The sequence below is a fragment of the Leguminivora glycinivorella genome, chromosome Z (genome assembly GCF_023078275.1).
Source record: "Leguminivora glycinivorella isolate SPB_JAAS2020 chromosome Z, LegGlyc_1.1, whole genome shotgun sequence".
In the NCBI taxonomy this organism is placed as follows: Eukaryota; Metazoa; Arthropoda; class Insecta; order Lepidoptera; family Tortricidae; genus Leguminivora; species Leguminivora glycinivorella.
This window is the reverse complement of record NC_062998.1, coordinates 1,213,100-1,232,371: the sequence shown is the minus strand read 5'-3', so window position 1 is coordinate 1,232,371 and position 19,272 is coordinate 1,213,100. Positions and strand designations below refer to the sequence as shown.

Genomic DNA, 19,272 nt, shown 5'->3' with positions numbered 1-19,272 from the left:
GTTTCAAGTTGGTTAAATATCGCTACCGCGACTAGGCCCGACCAGTCGTCATATCCATACTAATATTATAAATGGGAAAGTGTGTGTGTCTGTTTGTTTGTCCATCTTTCAAGGCAAAACGGAGCGACGAATTGTCGTGATTTTTAAGTGGAGATAGTTGAAAGGATGAAGAGTGACATAGACTACTTTTTGTCTCTTTCTAACGCGAGCGAAGCCGCGGGTAAAAGCTAGTACTAAAATATGTTTTACTGCAACTATTTCCTCGTTTTATAAAGGAATGAAAGAGTTGTGTTATTTAGAACTGTAATACGCCTCGGCCGGTCCACAGGCAGTCAGTGTCCCTGGAGTGAAGATCTCACGGAGCATATTAGCGGCGGTTGGCAGCAGTTAGCCGCTCTCGGCTAGCGGCAACGTAAGAATCGCTTTATAGACTAAGTCCGGGATACGTATCCGAATGGCACAAACGCTCACGAAACGAAACGCTCGTTGATATCTATCTCTTGCTCTTGCCTATTGGCGCGACAGGGCCAGAATACCTTTCGCGGCGTTTCGTTTTCGTCTCGCGTCGCAGAGATGCCATTCGGCTACGGCACCTGGGTACGTAGCCAAATGGACAAACGCTCACGATAATATCTGTTTCGTAGCTATCTATCTTTATCGCTCTTGTTTGCGTATTTGCCCGACTGTCGTCGTCTTGCGTTGACGATTGTCATTCGGTTAGGCCGGCTGTACCGCCAGAGCTTTCTTCCGTAGCTTGAGAAACTAGGGTAAGGTACAGCAGGGAAAATCTCGACTGGGGGACAATTATAACCGATCCATTTCTTCCATTAATACACTATGATGTTGAGTTCTACATGTATCCACTGAACACGCCTACCATATATAACCGGTGGACACTCTATTTAATAAAGCAAACATTGTAAAACATGGAAAAATGGACCAGTTACATTCGAGTTACAGTCGAGATTTGCCCCGCTGTACCTTAAGTTAAAGAGACTTTCAAGCGTCTGGTAAAAGTTAGAGCCGGCGAAAATGATCAGGAATTGATGATTATCAATTCCTAACAGTATTTTCTAACAGATATCATAAATTAAATATAACAAGATCATACCATCCCATATATTAAAATGCGACCGCCTACGAACGCGCTTACACTCCACCACACATAGATGGCGCCACAAAAAATGCCTTGTTGCCACCGATTATTTGTAGATTGGCATTAAGTGTCAATTCCGAGCCGTAAATCTATGTCAAAAGTGACACTTAACGCCATCTACAAGTATAATCGAAAGCTACAAGACATTTTTTTTGTGGCGCCATCTATGTGTGGTGGAGTGTAAGCGCGGTTTTAGGCGGTCGCATTTTAATGTATGGGATGCTATGATCTTGTTATATTTAATTTATGCAGATATATAAAAATCAGTCTTGACAACTTAAGGAAAGTTTTTTTTTTTAAACCATATGGCAAAAAATGGCCGTCGAGTCGAACTAGCTATGTAATATTCAGACATTAAACGTTTATACGAAGTCTACGTTTCATTCTTCAGAATATTAGGAAAATCTGGCGGCTCTGGACTCTTATCAAGATAATAGAAAGATTAGAAAGCGATATAATTGAAATGAAATCGAATCAATATTGTTTTACGAAAGTTAGTGGTAACCACTCTATATAGTTATCGAATTTCTCTATTTAGCAATACGAATACGACCTCTGCCAATAAACTGAATTACATATAAGTAAGGTATATTCGGGTAATGCCCTTAATCGGATAATACCGAGATTCAGATGATAATCACCAGTGATTCCATAGTAAATAAGGCTCCCTTTTCGGAATTTACCGACGGTTTTTGACGTTCGGAATTACCCGAGTACACCTTATAGAACGAACATAGTTGGACGGCCTTAGTTCGAAGTTTACGATAAGTCAAATATTAGAGGACTTCGCTCGCATTAGAAAGAGACAACAGGTAGCCTATGTCACTCTCCATCCCTTCAACTATGTCCACCTAAAAAATCACGTCAAATCGTCGCTCCGTTTTGCCGTGAAAGACGGACAAACAGACAAACATACTTTCCCATTTATAATATTAGTATGGATTAGTATGGATAGCATTGATTGAATAGGCCACATACATAAGTGACGCTTCTGCTAAAACAAACCTTATATTTAATAAATAAATAAATATTATAGGACAGTTTTACACAGATTGACTGAGGCCCACGGTAAGCTCAAGAAGGCTTGTGTTGTGGCTACTCAGACTACGATATATATAATATATAAATACTTATATACATAGAAAACATCCATGACCCAGGAACAAATATCTGTGCTCATCACCCAAATAAATGTCCTTACCGGGATTCGAACCCGGGACCGCGGCGCAGCAGGCAGGGTCACTACCGACTGCGCCAGACCGGTCGTCAATAATTAATACTGATATCTCCAATCTATCATATTAAGAGTTAGTACATAAACAAATATTGTAGACAATATTTAGATTTATAAATTTAATCATACTTTTTAAAAACCTAAATTTATTATGCTATCAATTATTCAATACCGCCGTATCAATGACACATGTAAAACGAGTTGTTAGTAAAATGACAGTTGTAGCGCAGTGAGTAAACGATCTACTTAGCGGCTGTCACGCGCTATTTCTGTCAAAGTGACAGATTCGGCGCGCCGCGTGCGCAGACGCGAGTAATCTTTTGTTTTTGGTTCATTTGTTTTAACTAATAGACAGTCGTTGATACTAGTAGATGTAATAGCTGTCAGTCTTTTTTTTTATTTACTAGACTGCACTAGGTCATCATCATCCTCAAATATGAAAAACTAGACTATAATTTTAATGCGAAGTTAGCAGAAATATGGTAAGGTGTTGTGTTCATGCCGGTGAGTAAGGCTGCCAGAGCTCAACGAGGGTACGGTGTGCTGGTGACGGAAGGACCTACGGTACTAATTTGTTCCGTCTATATTGTCCTTTGAGTCATCGGCAACCCAAACCCACCGTGGAACTTGTCTCCTTTTTGCTGTGTACTTAACACAGCAAAAGGGAGTGTCCGCTTTCCACCAGGCGAACCGTGCGCTTGTTTGCCACAGACGTAGTATTGAAAAAAGGTGTAAGGTAATGAGAAGTGTGTCTGGCCTTCATATTTTTAAAAGCTTTTATTCAACTTGCCTTGTTAGTATGTTAGTTTGGGTCAAAACGTAGAAACTTTTGACCCACTTCCCGGTTTCGGATTGAGCTGAAAGCCTGAAATTTTGCACACATATGTAAATCACGTGACAATGAAATATTATGGTATCATGGAGCTGATCTGATGATGGATCAGAAAGGTGGGCACAGGAACTTTGTTATGAAACGTCGTATCCCTATCGAGTTTTTTAGAAACGCTTCGGAAAGCAGCAGATGACCGTCGAAAGAAAGGTACAGTCGGCGATAAAAGCTTGTTCCAGAAAATAAAATTATTTACTCATAGCCACATATGTGTTATTGCGAGTTCATGCTTCTGAAACTTATGAACTCTCAATAAAAACTTATCAATGGTTTAAATTGGCTAAATGTGAAGGCCAGACACATTTCTCCTCATGACTCACTTACCCATATTATACCTATACCTATTGACCTGCAGGATGAAAAGAGTTGGAAGGGCGTTGCCACCATTTAAAATAGGAGAAAGCTCTGTTAATGGTCATATAACGTTTCATCATCATCCTCCTTGCGTTATCCCGGGATAACGCAAGGCGGACCCTGGGGTCCGCTGTGACAACTAATCCCATGATTTGGCGTGGTCACTAGTTTTTACGAAAGCGACTGCCATCTGACCTTCCAACCCGAAGGATAACTAGGCCTTATTGGAATTAGTCCGGTGTCCTCACAATGTTTTCCTTCACCGAAAAGCGACTGGCAAATATCAAATGACATTTCGCACATAAGTTTCGAAAAAACTTATTGGCTACGAGCCGGGGTTCGATCTCGAACCCGCGACCTCCGGATCTTAAGTCGCACGCTCTTACCGCTGGCCACCAGCGCTTAATAAATAGTCGTATTTATAAAGTTTATTGTAAATTTTAATGTATTAAATTAAATGTGATCACTAATAAATATATTATCTCACATTATTTAGTGAAAGAAGGATTAACTACACATAAGTATAGTTTTTTCTGGTCTCCCGATAAATTTTGGCCCACTTTTGACCCAGGTTATAACCGACATTCAAACTTTGCAGTATCTTTGTCAGCAGTAACATTTCTAATTCAATAATTTCTTTGGATAACAAATTATTTTTGCAAGTGACTAAACAAAAAAGTTATCAAAATAACTCTTTGATTTTCAAATGATAAACGATAGACAATAATAGAACGCTCCAGAATGTAGACAATACGCAATTATAATTCCCGTGAAACGGAGTTGATTCATCACGCGTTTAAAATACAAAGACGACATAAAATTAGCGTAAGCCGGCTTAATGTTCCAAGAAATTTTATTTGTCATTTGTTTAAAATTGATTGCCGCAAAGAAAACTTTGAGAAAACTGAAAGAAAGAATTGAGAAAACTGTATCTGTCGCATCTCTTCAGTTTGCTTTTTATGAATCACATCTGTCAGCATCGCGCCGCATTTTGTGTATGAGAAAAAACTCGTTAGTATGATCATGCTTACTCATACGCATGCTTTGAGCCTTCCGACGCTTAAGCGTCTTCAATGAACGACTACGAAGACTTCATACATAAAATGCGGATCGATGCTGGTAGATGTGACCACCCTGAAGGGGTTCTTTACCAGTTTCCTGTACGATATCAATATATCATGCAGTTTGTCACTTTTGCAACAGGTTGATAATATGTTTCGGTGAAATTTACTAATCACGTGTGGATCCCCTTAGTTTCGTCATTATACAAGTGTCTGCTGCAAACTGTTGTATTTGAGCACTGATACAGCAGAGATATCTCAGTGATGCTATCTATACACATCAGGGTCAAGATAGACACTTCTTAAGCCAAAAACGTCAATTTTGACACCGATCCATCGGATCGTCATTGGTTACGTGGTTAAGTTGTACCGCTCCACTGGATTACAACCAATGCTCTGCATTAGGTGATCCTCCTTCTTATTTCATCACTCAGCGTTTTACTTTAATAATTTTAATCATTTTTATTAGCTTAATTATTTACTCACCAGCCAGCATATTCAGCTTCCAAGATCAAGTGTTACAAACAGTGAAATAATGAGTTAACAAACAAAAACTCCCGACCAAATGAAATAACTCACGAACTCGACCAAAGTGACTATTCCGATGTAAAAAAACAACGATTCGACAATGAAACGAAGAAAGACAGAGTGATAATAATGATAGGACTTCCGTCTAACCTTTTAAGATGTTAGACGTGTTTCGCGGCCTAAAGAATCTCATAAAAGTGAACTATGTACATATCGACTCGCCAGTGTTTCGGCTGCATTACTCTATAACCGTGATCTTACTTATATCTTTTAGTTTGATAGTGACGACGAGACAATACGTGGGTAACCCTATAGACTGTATACACACTAAGGATATTCCCGAGGACGTGTTGAACACGTACTGTTGGATTCACTCGACGTATACTTTGAAGAGTTTTTTCAATAAGAAAGTTGGTGTTGAAGTTCCGTATCCTGGGATCGGGAACAGTCGGGAGAAAGGCCGGGAAGATATGAGCGACAGGAAGATTTACAAATACTACCAATGGGTGTGTTTCTGCCTGTTTTTTCAGGTGAGTTGTAGTTTGTAAGTTTCTATTGGATTTCTTAGGAAACGGCTTTGAAGCGTGGAAAGGCCCTGCCTTCTTCTTCGCTTAATTTTAAGGACGAAGTAACCGCGTTGTCAGCATAACTAATAAATGACTCATGATACATTTCAGTCATCTCAACATTTTCAAGTAGAATGGTCGTCTAAGGCATAAGAAAGCCTGCAAACGAAAGAAAAAAATGTTTATTGCAGATGAGGAAATTTTGCCAAAAAAAAATTTTTTTTTGTAATTTTTTAATGTATTTTTCATAAAAAGTAAATTTTAAGCATAAAACTGGCACTTGAAATGATATTGAAGTTTTTTTTTTCTAAAAACCTAATTTTTAAAATGTTTTACTTCTCACTTTTTAACATCTATCAATCAATGAGGATAGTGAGACTATTCTCCATAATGACATCAACGTCGTCAAAAAAGCCTTTTGTACTGAGTAACAGGAAGATTTTTTTTTTTTTCAATTAATAATAACTCTGAAACTAGGCGAAATCATAAATTAAATATAACAAGATCATACCATCCCATACATTAAAATGCGACCGCCTACGAACGCGCTTACACTCCACCACACATAGATGGCGCCACAAAAAATGCCTTGTTGCCACCGATTATTTGTAGATTGGCATTAAGTGTCAATTCCGAGCCGTAAATCTATGTCAAAAGTGACACTTAACGCCATCTACAAGTATAATCGCTTTTTTTTTTGTGGCGCCATCTATGTGTGGTGGAGTGTAAGCGCGGTCGCGTATGGGATGGTATGATATTGTTATATTTAATCTATGGCAAAATCCAGAAAGTTTATATGACATTTTAGTCTTAAAATGGGATCAAGAATATTCTGTTAAAATCTCGCAATGCTCACGTATAAACCGTTGTAAGTAGGCGACGGCAACGAACTACAAGCAAAGGTTGACTAACCCAAAAATTCCTCCTTTTATGAAACGTAAAAACGCGTCACTGACAGGTACGCGCCTAAGAATAGTTTACTGGGGGACTAGTTTCGCCGTTTTTATTACGCGCACGCGTAAACGCGGCGTTAATCAAAATGTAACGGATCCGATCAACAATGTGAACTGTGTCGTCGATGTGGGTCAGTGAAAAATGGTTTTGAAACATTTTTTATTAGTTTTTCTACTCCCGAACTGTTGTTCGTCATTTACAGGGTCGTGCATAGATCTTTAAAATCTCAAAAGTCTATTCCCCAAAGCCAGCGTCCGCCGGCTTTCCGCTAGGGCTTGCATTCCGGAATTCCGGAATCTCGAAATTCCGGAAGTTCGGACAATTTTTCCGATATTACAGTTCCGGAATTGAAACACATAATCTCGAAAATTCCGGAATTGAAAAAATATATATTTTTAGATAAAAACGTGTAATATCAGCCTGGTTATTTTACAAAATTACCACAGAATGTATAAGAAATATGTAAATTCATAAGTTAGACACTGCTCGGACTCAGGTAGTACCCTATTTTATGGCTAAAGGGGCTAGTTAGAGCGAGATAGTGTAATTTTAAATTTTAACCCGCTAATGGCGCTAATATTAACCATTGTCACTTTCTGGTTTTGCGAACTTAAATTCAGATGCGAAACGTAGTATTTGGTATTACATTCATTCACAAGCATAACGTCGTAGTTACTTATACACTTTTCACAAAGACGTGTGCATATTTTACTAAACTGGTGGACTTTACTGCAATGTATGGAAAATGGTGGATATGAAAACTATGCTTTATTTTTTACAAGAATTCAAGGTCTATATGTACATGTACCTAGGTATAAATCAGGAAATCTGACTTTTTGGGCCTCAAGTCTGATACAGGTCATTCAATATTTATTTTATTACATTTATGTGAATAAGACGTTGTGCCATTGTTGTAAATTATTACTTTTACATTATTTCGGTGGACAATCGATGCATTTAAAAGTTTTAAAACCTTTGTTTTTATTAGATTAAATTGATAAAACAATAATGTTGTCCTCGTCCATATTGCTGTAAATCCTCAAATATGAAATAAGTTCAGAAGGAAAACACTGTATTTGGGGTAGTTTTATTTAGTTTTTGTCTAAAATATGTAGTTTTTATTACTGATTGATGTGTCAAATACTATTAAATAATAATGCTAAATATATTTACTTTAATGTTAACTACTATCACAAAACTGGCACTAAAACCTCGTTTGTATCATTTGTTGTTGTTCGAAATACTTAGCAAGACCGATTTTGACACAAAATGGGCTTTCCTGTAAAATTACTAAAATGAAAATTGCAGTGTTATATGCCTTTTAGGTACGGAGTTATTGTCTTAAACGTCGATTAATAATAAATTACAATTTAAAATTGTATTATTTCATCAGAAATCCACCAGAAAACAAAACGAAAAAAAATTGTCTAATTCCGGAACTAGTTCCGGAATTCCGGAATTGAAGTCCAATCTCGAAAACCAGTTCCGGAATTGAAAATCGTCCGATATTGCAAGCCCTACTTTCCGCGCATGCGCGCAATAACGAAAAACTTGAAAACGCATTGTTTTGCTCTGTAACCATGGCAAGTTGGCAACGCATTGTTATAACGATACAAAGCGCGCGCGCGGGATGGCTTTGGGCAGCTGCGCTGGCAGTGCAAATCTTTGCGTCAAAATACAGGAAACAGTGTGATTTTTACGAAAGTTATTAAGAAATACTCGTGGCGGTTTCGGCTTCGCCTCAAATTATTACCCACGCCACTCGTCTTTTTTTACCTCCTTTAAACGGCTGTTGCATAAAATACAATTAAGTCGGGGATAGACTGCGACAAATGGCTCAAGAAACGAGTTACAATTGGCAATTGCAATAGGCTAGTTTCCTATACTTAAAATAAAATATTTTGTGAAGTGCACGAAATAAAGCACCACATAATTAGAAGAAAAATGAGGACAGTACTTATGTTTAAGCATAATTTATATTGAATAAGTCAAAGAGAACGATATAAAGTAAATGAATTGACCGTGACGTCACTCCTCAGTATTTCATAGTAATTCCATATTAGCAAATCGTTTTGACAGTTCTTAAAAAGAAGCTGATTTGACTAGTAGGAAACTAGCCTATTGTGTTGCCTGTGTAACAGCACCTGATGACGAAGACCCGCTTTGTTGCCGCCTTATTGCTAATTACTAAAAGATCGATTCCCAATTCCCAGTAACGCTGAAGGTATTCTTCATTCACAGAGGTATTTGTCGCATAGTTTATCTGTGGCCAAATGGTCCGGATCGCCTCGCCCTTGACTAGAGTGTGAGTTATCCTTCAGGTTCAGATTAGTCTTATAAGAAAAATTAAAGATAAAAGGCTAGTTTCCTATACTTAAAATAAAAAATTTTATGCAATGCACAAAATAAAGCACCACCTAATTAGAAGATTATGAATTAAAATATGAACAGTAGTTTAAACATAATTTCTATTTAATAAGTCAAAGAGAAAGATCTGGTAACTGAATTGACTGTGACGTCACTCCTCAGTATTTCATAGGAATTCCATATTACCAAATCGTTTTGACAGTTCTTGACGCTAAATTGACTAGTAGGAAAGAAGCTGAATTAACTAGTAGGAAACTAGCCTATTCTAGCGTATTCTTTCACCCTCTGTTAAAGTCTGTACGCAAAAGAGAAGAATCGTGTAAATGACAGAATAATCTGTATAAACGTACCTACAATCGTCCCCCTAGTAACACGTGTTACTAGCTCCAGTTACTACAAATATTACCGTACGTTTTACAATTTGTTTGGAACCAGCCGGTTAATGGTCGCTGGCAGCTACACGAATATTTACCTTTACAAAACGATATTATACTTTGTTCTTAGGCAATTGTTGATATCATTTTGACGATAGGCCTGGACTAGGGGATAGTGTCCCTGCGTGCTGTGTCGCGCTCCTGGGTTCGAATCCCGGTATGGGCATATATTTGTGTGATGAGATATTTGTTCCTGAGTCATGGATGTTTTCTATTATATTTGTAGGTATTTATTATTTTAGCTTTGGACAAAAAGTAGCCTATGTCACTTTCTATCCCTTCAACTATCTCCACTTAAAAAATCACGTCAATTCGTCGCTTCGTTTTGCCGTGAAAGACGGATAAACAAATAGACACACACACTTTCCCATTTATAATATTAGTATGGATACGTACTGCTGTATCAGTACCCACAGCACAAGCCTTCTTGAGCTTACCGTGGAGCTCAGTCAATCTGTGTAAGAATTTCCTATAATATTTATTAATTTGTTTAATAATTATGAAGCATTATGTTTAAATAAAATTAAGGCACCGATTATAATCTACATCACAACGTTTCGAATCCTTTACAGCGTTCGCGATGAACGGATGACTGACACTTACCACTTACGTACCTTTTTATCTTTGTTAGATACAAGTCGACTACAAAAAGAAGTATTTATTTTCTGGCATTACTTCAATATAACACAAATTCATCTCTTTGTCGTCGACTGTACATATTATCATTCAAATTTTACAGGTGATCAACTTCATTGCATATTAAAAATTTTATCTAATTGGTTTTTATTGTTATAATTATTTTAGGTTGTGGCTTGCGACTCTGCCGCCATGCGAATGTTTTTCTACACCTCTGGTGTTGTCTCCCTCACAATTTGACATTAATTCAATATTATATTGCCTCTTTTCTTCAAGCGAAGCGAATTCATTATAAATTGCGGTGGAGCGTGGTTGCAAAGTCTTTTCGTCAAAAGTCTGTGTTTCTTTTTTTACATTTAATCAAAGTATCAATGCAATTTCATGTCTTTCGGTTTACCTGAAGCATTTGATATGTTTATGATACTGTTACTAAGTGTTTAGTGCAATTTACGCAAATTACAACTTGCAAATATATTTATATATTACCCTTAAAATAAACATAAAACAAATTTTACAACATGCAATAGTTTATTTACCAGAAACACTATCGATCTCACGGTGTCCCTCAAGGGTATGTAATAGGTCCACAATTTAACTTTGTTCAAAAATTAAAAAAAGAGACGAGTATTGAATACAGACTTGCAACCACGCCAACCGAAATAAAAACGGTTCGCTAACGTAGTCCGTGGTATTCCAGATGTGCATGGGCCGGAGTCCGCAAGCCACCACCTGAATAATTTATATAAATACGTAAGTACACATAATCATTTTATTAAGCAAAATCATGAGTCGTAAAATTGTTCGCTTAGAGAAGTGTTTATTTATGAAAAATGTGTTTTAAACTTCTTGTAGATTAACAACTAGAATTTAAAAATGTGTTTGAAAGTAGTGTAATAATCCCAATTAGCAAATTTGTATTTTTTCCACATTTAAGTTTAAGGCCACCAAATTAAAATTTGGATGATGGCTTGTTTTTTTATGAGAAAAATGTTAAATGACCTATGCCCTATCCGAAACGTTCTTATAATAAGTGTGTGAATGAAGCAAATTCGAAATAAACTTTTACTAAGTGAAAAGCGTCACATTTGACGATGAGAGATTATATAATCTCACTGTGACAAGTAACATGTAAGCAGTATTAGAATATGTAGTTTAGACGTAATCTTATAACTACGGGTGAAAACGTTTTATTTTGAAATCAATACCCATGCTTATTCATTATTCTAATCGCACAGTTAAGCCTCATACAAAAATTCCTTGTCAAAGATTTATTTAGATTTTTTGTGGTTACCGTTACAATAAACATTTGAGTTATTGAAGCCTGATTCACGAAGTTATTAATGACCAGTCGGAAATATCTCAAAGCCAAAAGTAATAACAATTACGACTCAAATTACTGTGACGCTTTAAATGCTGCTGCTAATTAACATCGCAAATGACTAGGGCTCGAGTTTGCCACGATTTGCGTGAGAAATCTATCAAATACATCGAAAATCATAACAGTGGACCGATTTTCATGAAGCATGGCTAAGAACACTCCCGACTAATTCAGCTTTCAAACAAAAAAAAACTAAATCTAAATCGGTTCATCCGTTCGGGAGCTACGATGCCACAGGCAGACACACACACACAGACAGCCAGCCAGACACGTCACACTTATAACATCGAAAACACAACCAATATACCAAATCTAAACTGTCTTAATAAAAGAAATAAGAAGGCGAATATTTTTAAAATTTTATTTGCTATAAGTAAAAGGTACATTTGGAACTTAAAAACTCAAATTGTAATTTCAAGTAACATTAACTTAACGAAGTAAATAATATTAAAACTAAACCTACCTGTTCACAAAACTCGTCCCGGTCCCATTCAGATGCAAAGGTGCCCATCACGACGCGTTCCCACGCTGAATTGCGATAGCTTCATCGCTGAATTGTGGCCACTCTCGCTGAGCCGCCGCCCCAATTCCACCAAAAAAGCTTTACCCTCTGCACACCAACACCCCGACGTCTCCACTCTTTCTTGATAATTTGTTGACTTTTTTAAGAACGCAACCTACTAAACATAATGCTGTGTCTGTATCGCGTATTCTATCATATTTTTCAATTCTACCATACCTATTTTGACTTCAACAATGCGCACGTTTATATAAACATGCAAATTGTCGAAGTCAAAAATATTCAAACCTAAAAACTCTGCCGGATTATTAACCTATATGATTTTTTCATAAAACGTATAAGACTTCATTACGTAATATGTATATGCAATTCCCTAACATAATGCTGCATCTACACCGCGTATAAAATTACTATCACCCGGAACGAGCAAGTGTAGCTTTACCAGTCTGTGCATCCACACGATTCTTATCCGTTTTTCCTTATTACGGCATTTTGCAACACCAAAAAAAAAACGTTACTCTGCGCCTCGTTTTAGTCTTGAATTTAAATTGACATGTAAAAGAGAAAACGAAGCCAAATGGGTGGTATTTGAATGTTTTTTTATCAGTTTATTTTTTTAAACACCCGTAGTGCTGAGAATTAGGTCAGATCGTGTTGCAGTATCTTTAGAATCTTAAATGAGTACCAGTATATTCTTTTATTTTCTTAGCACCGTTTTGAAACGTGTATTGGTTTCGCCGAGCGGCTCGCATTTCTCTCATTACTTTGGTGAATTGTACGAAATTTACTGCAATACGAGTTATGCTTTTTACACGATTAAAATGCGTTTTTTGAAATCTCAAACATTTAGCTACAAAAATCATCATCATCATCATATCAGCCCTTCGCCCACTGCTGAGCATAGGCCTCTCTTCTAGTACGCCACTTGTCCCGGTCCTGAGCTAGGTCCTGAGAGAGCTACAAAAATATGATCATCATTACTTAAAGTCATAGGTTAGGTTGCAAATAATTAGTTTTTTTAGGGTTCCGTAGTCAACTAGGAACCCTTATAGTTTCGCCATGTCTGTCTGTCCGTCCGTCCGTCCGTCCGCGGATAATCTTAGTAACCGTAAGCACTAGAAAGCTGAAATTTGGTACAAGTATGTATATCAATCACGCCAACAAAGTGCAAAAATAAAAAATGGAAAAAAATGTTTTATTAGGGTACTCCCCCTACATGTAAAGTGGGGGCTGATTTTTTTTTCATTTCAACCCCAACGTGTGATATATTGTTGGATAGGTATTTAAAAATGAATAAGAGTTTACTAAGATTGTTTTTTGATAATATTAATATTTTCGGAAATAATCGCTCCTAAAGGAAAAAAAAGTGCGTCCCCCCTCTAACTTTTGAACCATATGTTTAAAAAATATGAAAAAAATCACAAAAGTAGAACTTTATAAACACTTTCTAGGAAAATTGTTTTGAACTTGATAGGTTCAGTAGTTTTTGAGAAAAATACGGAAAACTACGGAACCCTACACTGAGCGTGGCCCGACACGCTCTTGGCCGGTTTTTTTTTTTTTTTTGTAAGTTGTCCTTATTGTTCCTTAGGATACTCTATTAGGTCTCACAAAATTTCGACACGCTTTACTAAAAGATCTAGTTTTACATAAAATTGAAATAACAATTTTTACTAGTAGTGTCATACATGCAAATGTATTTATTTATTCCTCCTGTATTTGTTTTTAAGTCCCTAATAGGTATTTTATCATGTGCTTCCCTATTAAAACTAACAATTTCATGAAAAATAGCACTTTTCATAAAAAAATGCGTTTTGTTCGCTGTAAAATATGGTAGAGGGGGTGTTAAAAAACTGTGAAACACAATAGCCACTGTATAAAATAACAGTTTGTTATGTTCATTGTGGGTGGTAAATAAATTTGCGAAAATGCCAAGCATTTGTTAAGCTTACTGTACCTTTTACAAGCTGCTGGAATCCGGATTTTACCAATTTTGAAAACTGAAAGCGTTTTTAAAATATTTCCGTGTTTTAGTTGATGGTTGGATAAATAAATATGTAAATATTATAGGACATTTTTACACAGATTGACTGAGGCCCACGGTAAGCTCAGAAGGCTTGTGTTGTGGGTACTCTGACAACGATATATATAATATATAAATACTTATATACATAGAAAACATCCATGACTCAGGAACAAATTTCTATGCTCATCACACAAATAAATTCCCTTACCGGTATTCGAACCCGGCACCGCGGCGTAGCAGGCAGGGTCACTACCGACTGCGCCAGACCGGTCGTCGGATGGCTAACAAAAGTTGGTTTTGGTGTATGTCATTTATATTGAGTTGGGAAATATGAAATTAATACTGTGGGACGCACAGACCTATCATTTCGCTTACGCTTAAAGACTGCTCAAGTGTGCAAAAGAGAAGCTGTCACGCATAATTATGATGATATAAGTAGAAAAGAGGCAGACTACAAATGTAAAACCGGCCAAGAGCGTGTCGGGCCACGCTCAGTGTAGGGTTCCGTAGTTTTTCGTATTTTTCTCAAAAAGTACTGAACCTATCAAGTTCAAAATAATTTTCCTAGAAAGTCTTTATAAAGTTCTACTTTTGTGATTTTTTTCACATTTTTTAAACAATATCTGGGCGACCGAGCTTCGCTCGGTTCTATTTTAATATATCACGTCTTTAGATAAAAAAAAAACTCTTATAAATACAAAAACAAAAAAAAAGACAAAAAACAAAAACTTAATTTATGACCGGGATTCGAAACCCTGACACCTACGATCTATCTGCGTACATTAGACCGACCTCGTGCGACTGAGCTAAGCGGAATCGATGCGCGCGCGGCGAAATTAAGGACCATATTTTACGTTTACAAATGCGAAAGAAAAACTCATGAAAACTCGAAAATTCGCGTTTTCCGGGATCTAAGGCTACGCTAGATCGATTTTTCACCCCCGAAAACCCCCACAAAACAAATTTCAGCGAAATCGTTAGAGCGGTTTCCGAGATCGTCGGTATATATAAATAAATAAATAAATAAATAAATAAATATACAAGAATTGCTCGTTTAATAGTATAAGATATGGTTCAAAAGTTAGAGGGGGGGACGCACTTTTTTTTCCTTTAGGAGCGATTGTTTCCAAAAATATTAATATTATCAAAAAACGATCTTAGTAAACCCTTATTTATTTTTAAATACCTATCCAACAATATATCACACGTTGGGGTTGGAATGAAAACAAAATCATCCCCCACTTTACATGTAGGGGGGGGTACCCTAATAAAACATTTTTTTTTCACTTTTTATTTTTGCACTTTGTTGGCGTGATTGATATACATATTGGTACCAAATTTCAGCTTTCTAGTGCTTACGGTTACTGAGATTATCCGCGGACAGACGGACGGACGGACGGACGCACGGACGGACGGACGGACGGACGGACGGACAGACAGACATGGCGAAACTATAAGGGTTCCTTAGTTGACTACGGAACCCTAAAAACCTGACCATTTTTTATGACAGTCAGCGGCCGCTAGCGGCCTACTCAATTTAAGTTGTACCTACATACAATACGCACCGACATTATCTGACCTAGCATGATAAATACGATCGATTCCATAAAAAAAAAGGAAAAGCCAAAAATATATATACACACCTTTATCAATAAAGTTCTGTATACATTTTTGGCACTTTGTATTCACGGCTGTATTTTTGACTGTACCTACGTGCTCTTAGATGTCATTATATTTATGATTATTACAAAAAACCGGCCAAGAGCGTGTCGGGCCACGCTCAGTGTAGGGTTCCGTAGTTTTCCGTATTTTTCTCAAAAACTACTGTACCTATCAAGTTCAAAACAATTTTCCTAGAAAGTATTTATAAAGTTCTACTTTTGTGATTTTTTTCATATTTTTTAAACATATGGTTCAAAAGTTAGAGGGGGGGGACGCACTTTTTTTTCCTTTAGGAGCGATTATTTCCGAAAATATTAATATTATCAAAAAACGATCTTAGTAAACCCGTATTCATTTTTAAATACCTATCCAACAATATATCACACGTTGGGGTTGGAATAAAAAAAATATCAGCCCCCACTTTACATGTAGGGGGGGTACCTTAATAAAACATTTTTTTCCATTTTTTATTTTTGCACTTTGTTGGCGTGATTGATATACATATTGGTACCAAATTTCAGCTTTCTAGTGCTGACGGTTACTGAGATTATCCGCGGACGGACGGACGGAAATAAATAGGTATTATGTCTCAGAAAATATATACAATAGTATATATCAGTTATAATTTATTATTACCTAGAATCCGTTTCCTGCGCCGTTTGTACTGTATGCCTACCATCTCCAATTCTCCCTCAATTGCTCAAAGGTTAACTGGAAGAGATCCCTTAAAGGGATAAGTTCGCCTTTGTACTTATAATAAGCTCTTTTTCCTGTGTGTTGTATTATTTTCTGGTACAATAAAGTGTTTTACTACTACTACTACAATAGATAAAATGATGTTTCTTCGTCGTATATAAAGCCCTTATTATCTCAAACAGTTACCTTTATTTGTATCCTCTGATCTTAAGGCGCCCTAAGCATTAGTTAAACACCTTGAAATTTGGGTCAAGATGTCACGATTAAGACCTTGATTTTGGTGAACCTTCAGATCGTAGGGCAAGTACTTATTTATTTACTTGTAATAGATATATACAGAGTGGGGCCTGTAACAGATATAACAATTGTGGGGCGTTTAGTTATAAACATTGCGCTGCGTTCACTATGTCACGGGTCCGCGTCGTACAGCTGCGTTCGTGACCAACAAAATGGTCCCGACGGAAGACCAGTGCTGACCCTTGGGTTAGCATTTTATGCTGAGTCGGGACCATTTCGTGGTAACTTATATGTTTAATTTCTTTTATTTGCTAATTCTGTTTTCTTACTTGTGTATTTTGTAGTTATCACGAATAAATAATTGATTGATTGATTGATTGATTAACAAAGGCGAAGAATTGAACTGTAGGCTATTCTCCTTATACTGATCAACATTTGTTCAGTGACTTTTAAAAATTATGAAGTCTTTAAATTTTTAATTTTTCATACAAAATAAATATTAGCTTCAATGTACGCCATTATTGTTGTCATTGACGTTGTCTGTCACACTTTAGACCACACCTCGGACACTGGCGATCAAATATATGAAAGAAGCGCGTTCCTAGCACACAGTCTAAGCCCGTGTAAGTGAACGCGTACTATGCTTGTATGAGTGAAATATGACAGGTCGACTGTTTGCGTTTTTGACAGGCGGTAACTGTGAGGTAACCGAGAGGGGGTGGGCAGCACTTTCAGCGGGGAGCGGGAGTGGCCATACTGTACGATAGTACTCTTTATTATACTGTGCTTTAGACTTAACAGAATTCGCAATACATTACCTCTTAGAAAAAACTTTCAATGGTGATAAAAATCAAAATACAAGTTATTTTTAAAAGTCGCCGAATAAATGTTGATCAGTATAAGGAGAATAGCTTAGAGTTCAATTCTTCGCCTTTGTTACAGATCCCACTCTGTATATATAATACTGTTTAGTTTCACAACATTAAAATAAAGTTTTGCCTTTTCATATTTTTTTTGAGTATGCGGTTTATTTACAAAGTTTTTCTTTTTTTATCAGTCAATAATAAATATGACAAAACTAGAATAAGTAGTAGTGTAAACCTCAGTCAAAAATGCATTTTGGTTGAGTTATGACGGACCCTGTTTTTAACCCCCGACGCAAAAACGACGGCGTGTTATAAGTTTGACGTGTCTGTCTGTCTGTCTGTCTGTTTGTCTGTCTGTCTGTGTGTGTCTGTCTATGGCACCGTAGCTCCCGAACGGATAAACGTATTTAGATTTAGTTTTTTTTTTGTCTGAAATCTGAGTTAGTCGGGAGTGTTCTTAGCCATGTTTCATGAAAATCGGTCCACTATGTTGCGGTCGGGGGTTAGTTCACAATTTTAATTTTGTGGTTAGGTTATAGAGAAAAATGAAGTTATCTCTGTATCTAAGCAAAATTTATATTAATGATAATTTCATAATGACATTATAGTTTCTAAATGTGGTCACGAAATACGAATACGCAGTTAAAATTTTTCGGGATACTTATTCATTCCCACGTTGTATGCTCCGCCGTAGCCGAATAGCAAATTCTGCGACGCGAAACGAAAACGAATCGCCGCGAAAGGTAGTCTGACTCTGTCGCGCCAATACGCAAGAGCGATAGAGATAGATACCTACGAGCGTTTCGTTTCGTGAGCGTTTGTGCCATTCGGCTACATACCCTGAGGTGAAAACGTTTTAAGACTTTTAAGGATCCTTATGTAATATATAAAATAAAAATAAAATAAAATAATGGAACGCCACGTATAATCCTAAGGCGCCGGAGCACCGTTTTAAAGAGCAAACGTGCAAATTAGGTCAGCGGCCCCGCATCCAAACAAGATGCTAAACAATCGGTGTTGCCGACACGAGGAACGCCGCTTTTATTCCTGTGACTATTAAACTGTTTTCAACTATGGACGTTAAAATGTCGTGGGACAACCTATTCAAATATTTAATTAATGAACATCAGCTATTTTGGACTATTTTTTATATTAACTGCTGCGGCAGTGTAAGGCTCCCCACAGACAGTCTTAAAAATTCATAATCTTAAAAAAAATTTGTATGCAAATTGACACTGACAGATCTGTCAGTGTCTTGTCAGTGTCAGTTTGAACTGTCAAATTGCATACAAGTTTTTTTTAAGATTATGAATTTTTAAGACTGTCTGTGGGAACCATAAGTCGTGATTAAACATACTTCTTATTAATAAGATCGATTATTCGAGTGTTGGAACGAATTTACCACACTATACAATTTTTACATTGTAAAGCCCACAACAAAGTGAGAATTACTGTTAATGTAAAATGTGTAGTCACAGGGCATAGACTGCCATCTCTCGACACAGGATTAAAACTTTCACTTTCAGGTTTCAGACTCAGATATTTTCAGATTTTAAGATTACTTTTAAAACAATATTAACGCACAATATTAGTCACTATATAAGTTTCAAAATTTTGTTTATTTATTTATTTAGGATTACCAACAGATTCCCAAGGTTTTTTTCCCATTCCGTTACCATTTTTTCATACATTTTGTACGGCGGTAACG

General features: G+C 36.8%; 1 protein-coding gene across 5 annotated transcripts in view; it reads left to right on the top strand.

Moving 5' to 3' along the window:
- Nucleotides 1–19,272, top strand: part of LOC125240721 (innexin shaking-B) — a 145,674-nt gene that overhangs the window by 94,527 nt on the left and 31,875 nt on the right. Inside the window, exons 1-2 of one of the 5 annotated variants that reach the window (XM_048148752.1) lie at nt 5,593–5,752; nt 10,877–10,929. The exons of 1 other annotated variant lie outside the window; for it this stretch is intronic. In XM_048148752.1, coding sequence (XP_048004709.1) covers nt 5,725–5,752; nt 10,877–10,929 — 81 coding nt within the window. In that variant the 5' untranslated portion in view covers nt 5,593–5,724. Of the gene's footprint in view, nt 1–5,163; nt 5,753–10,876; nt 10,930–19,272 lie in introns of those variants that run through there. 3 more of the 5 variants (XM_048148751.1, XM_048148750.1, XM_048148749.1) reach the window with 3 other exon arrangements.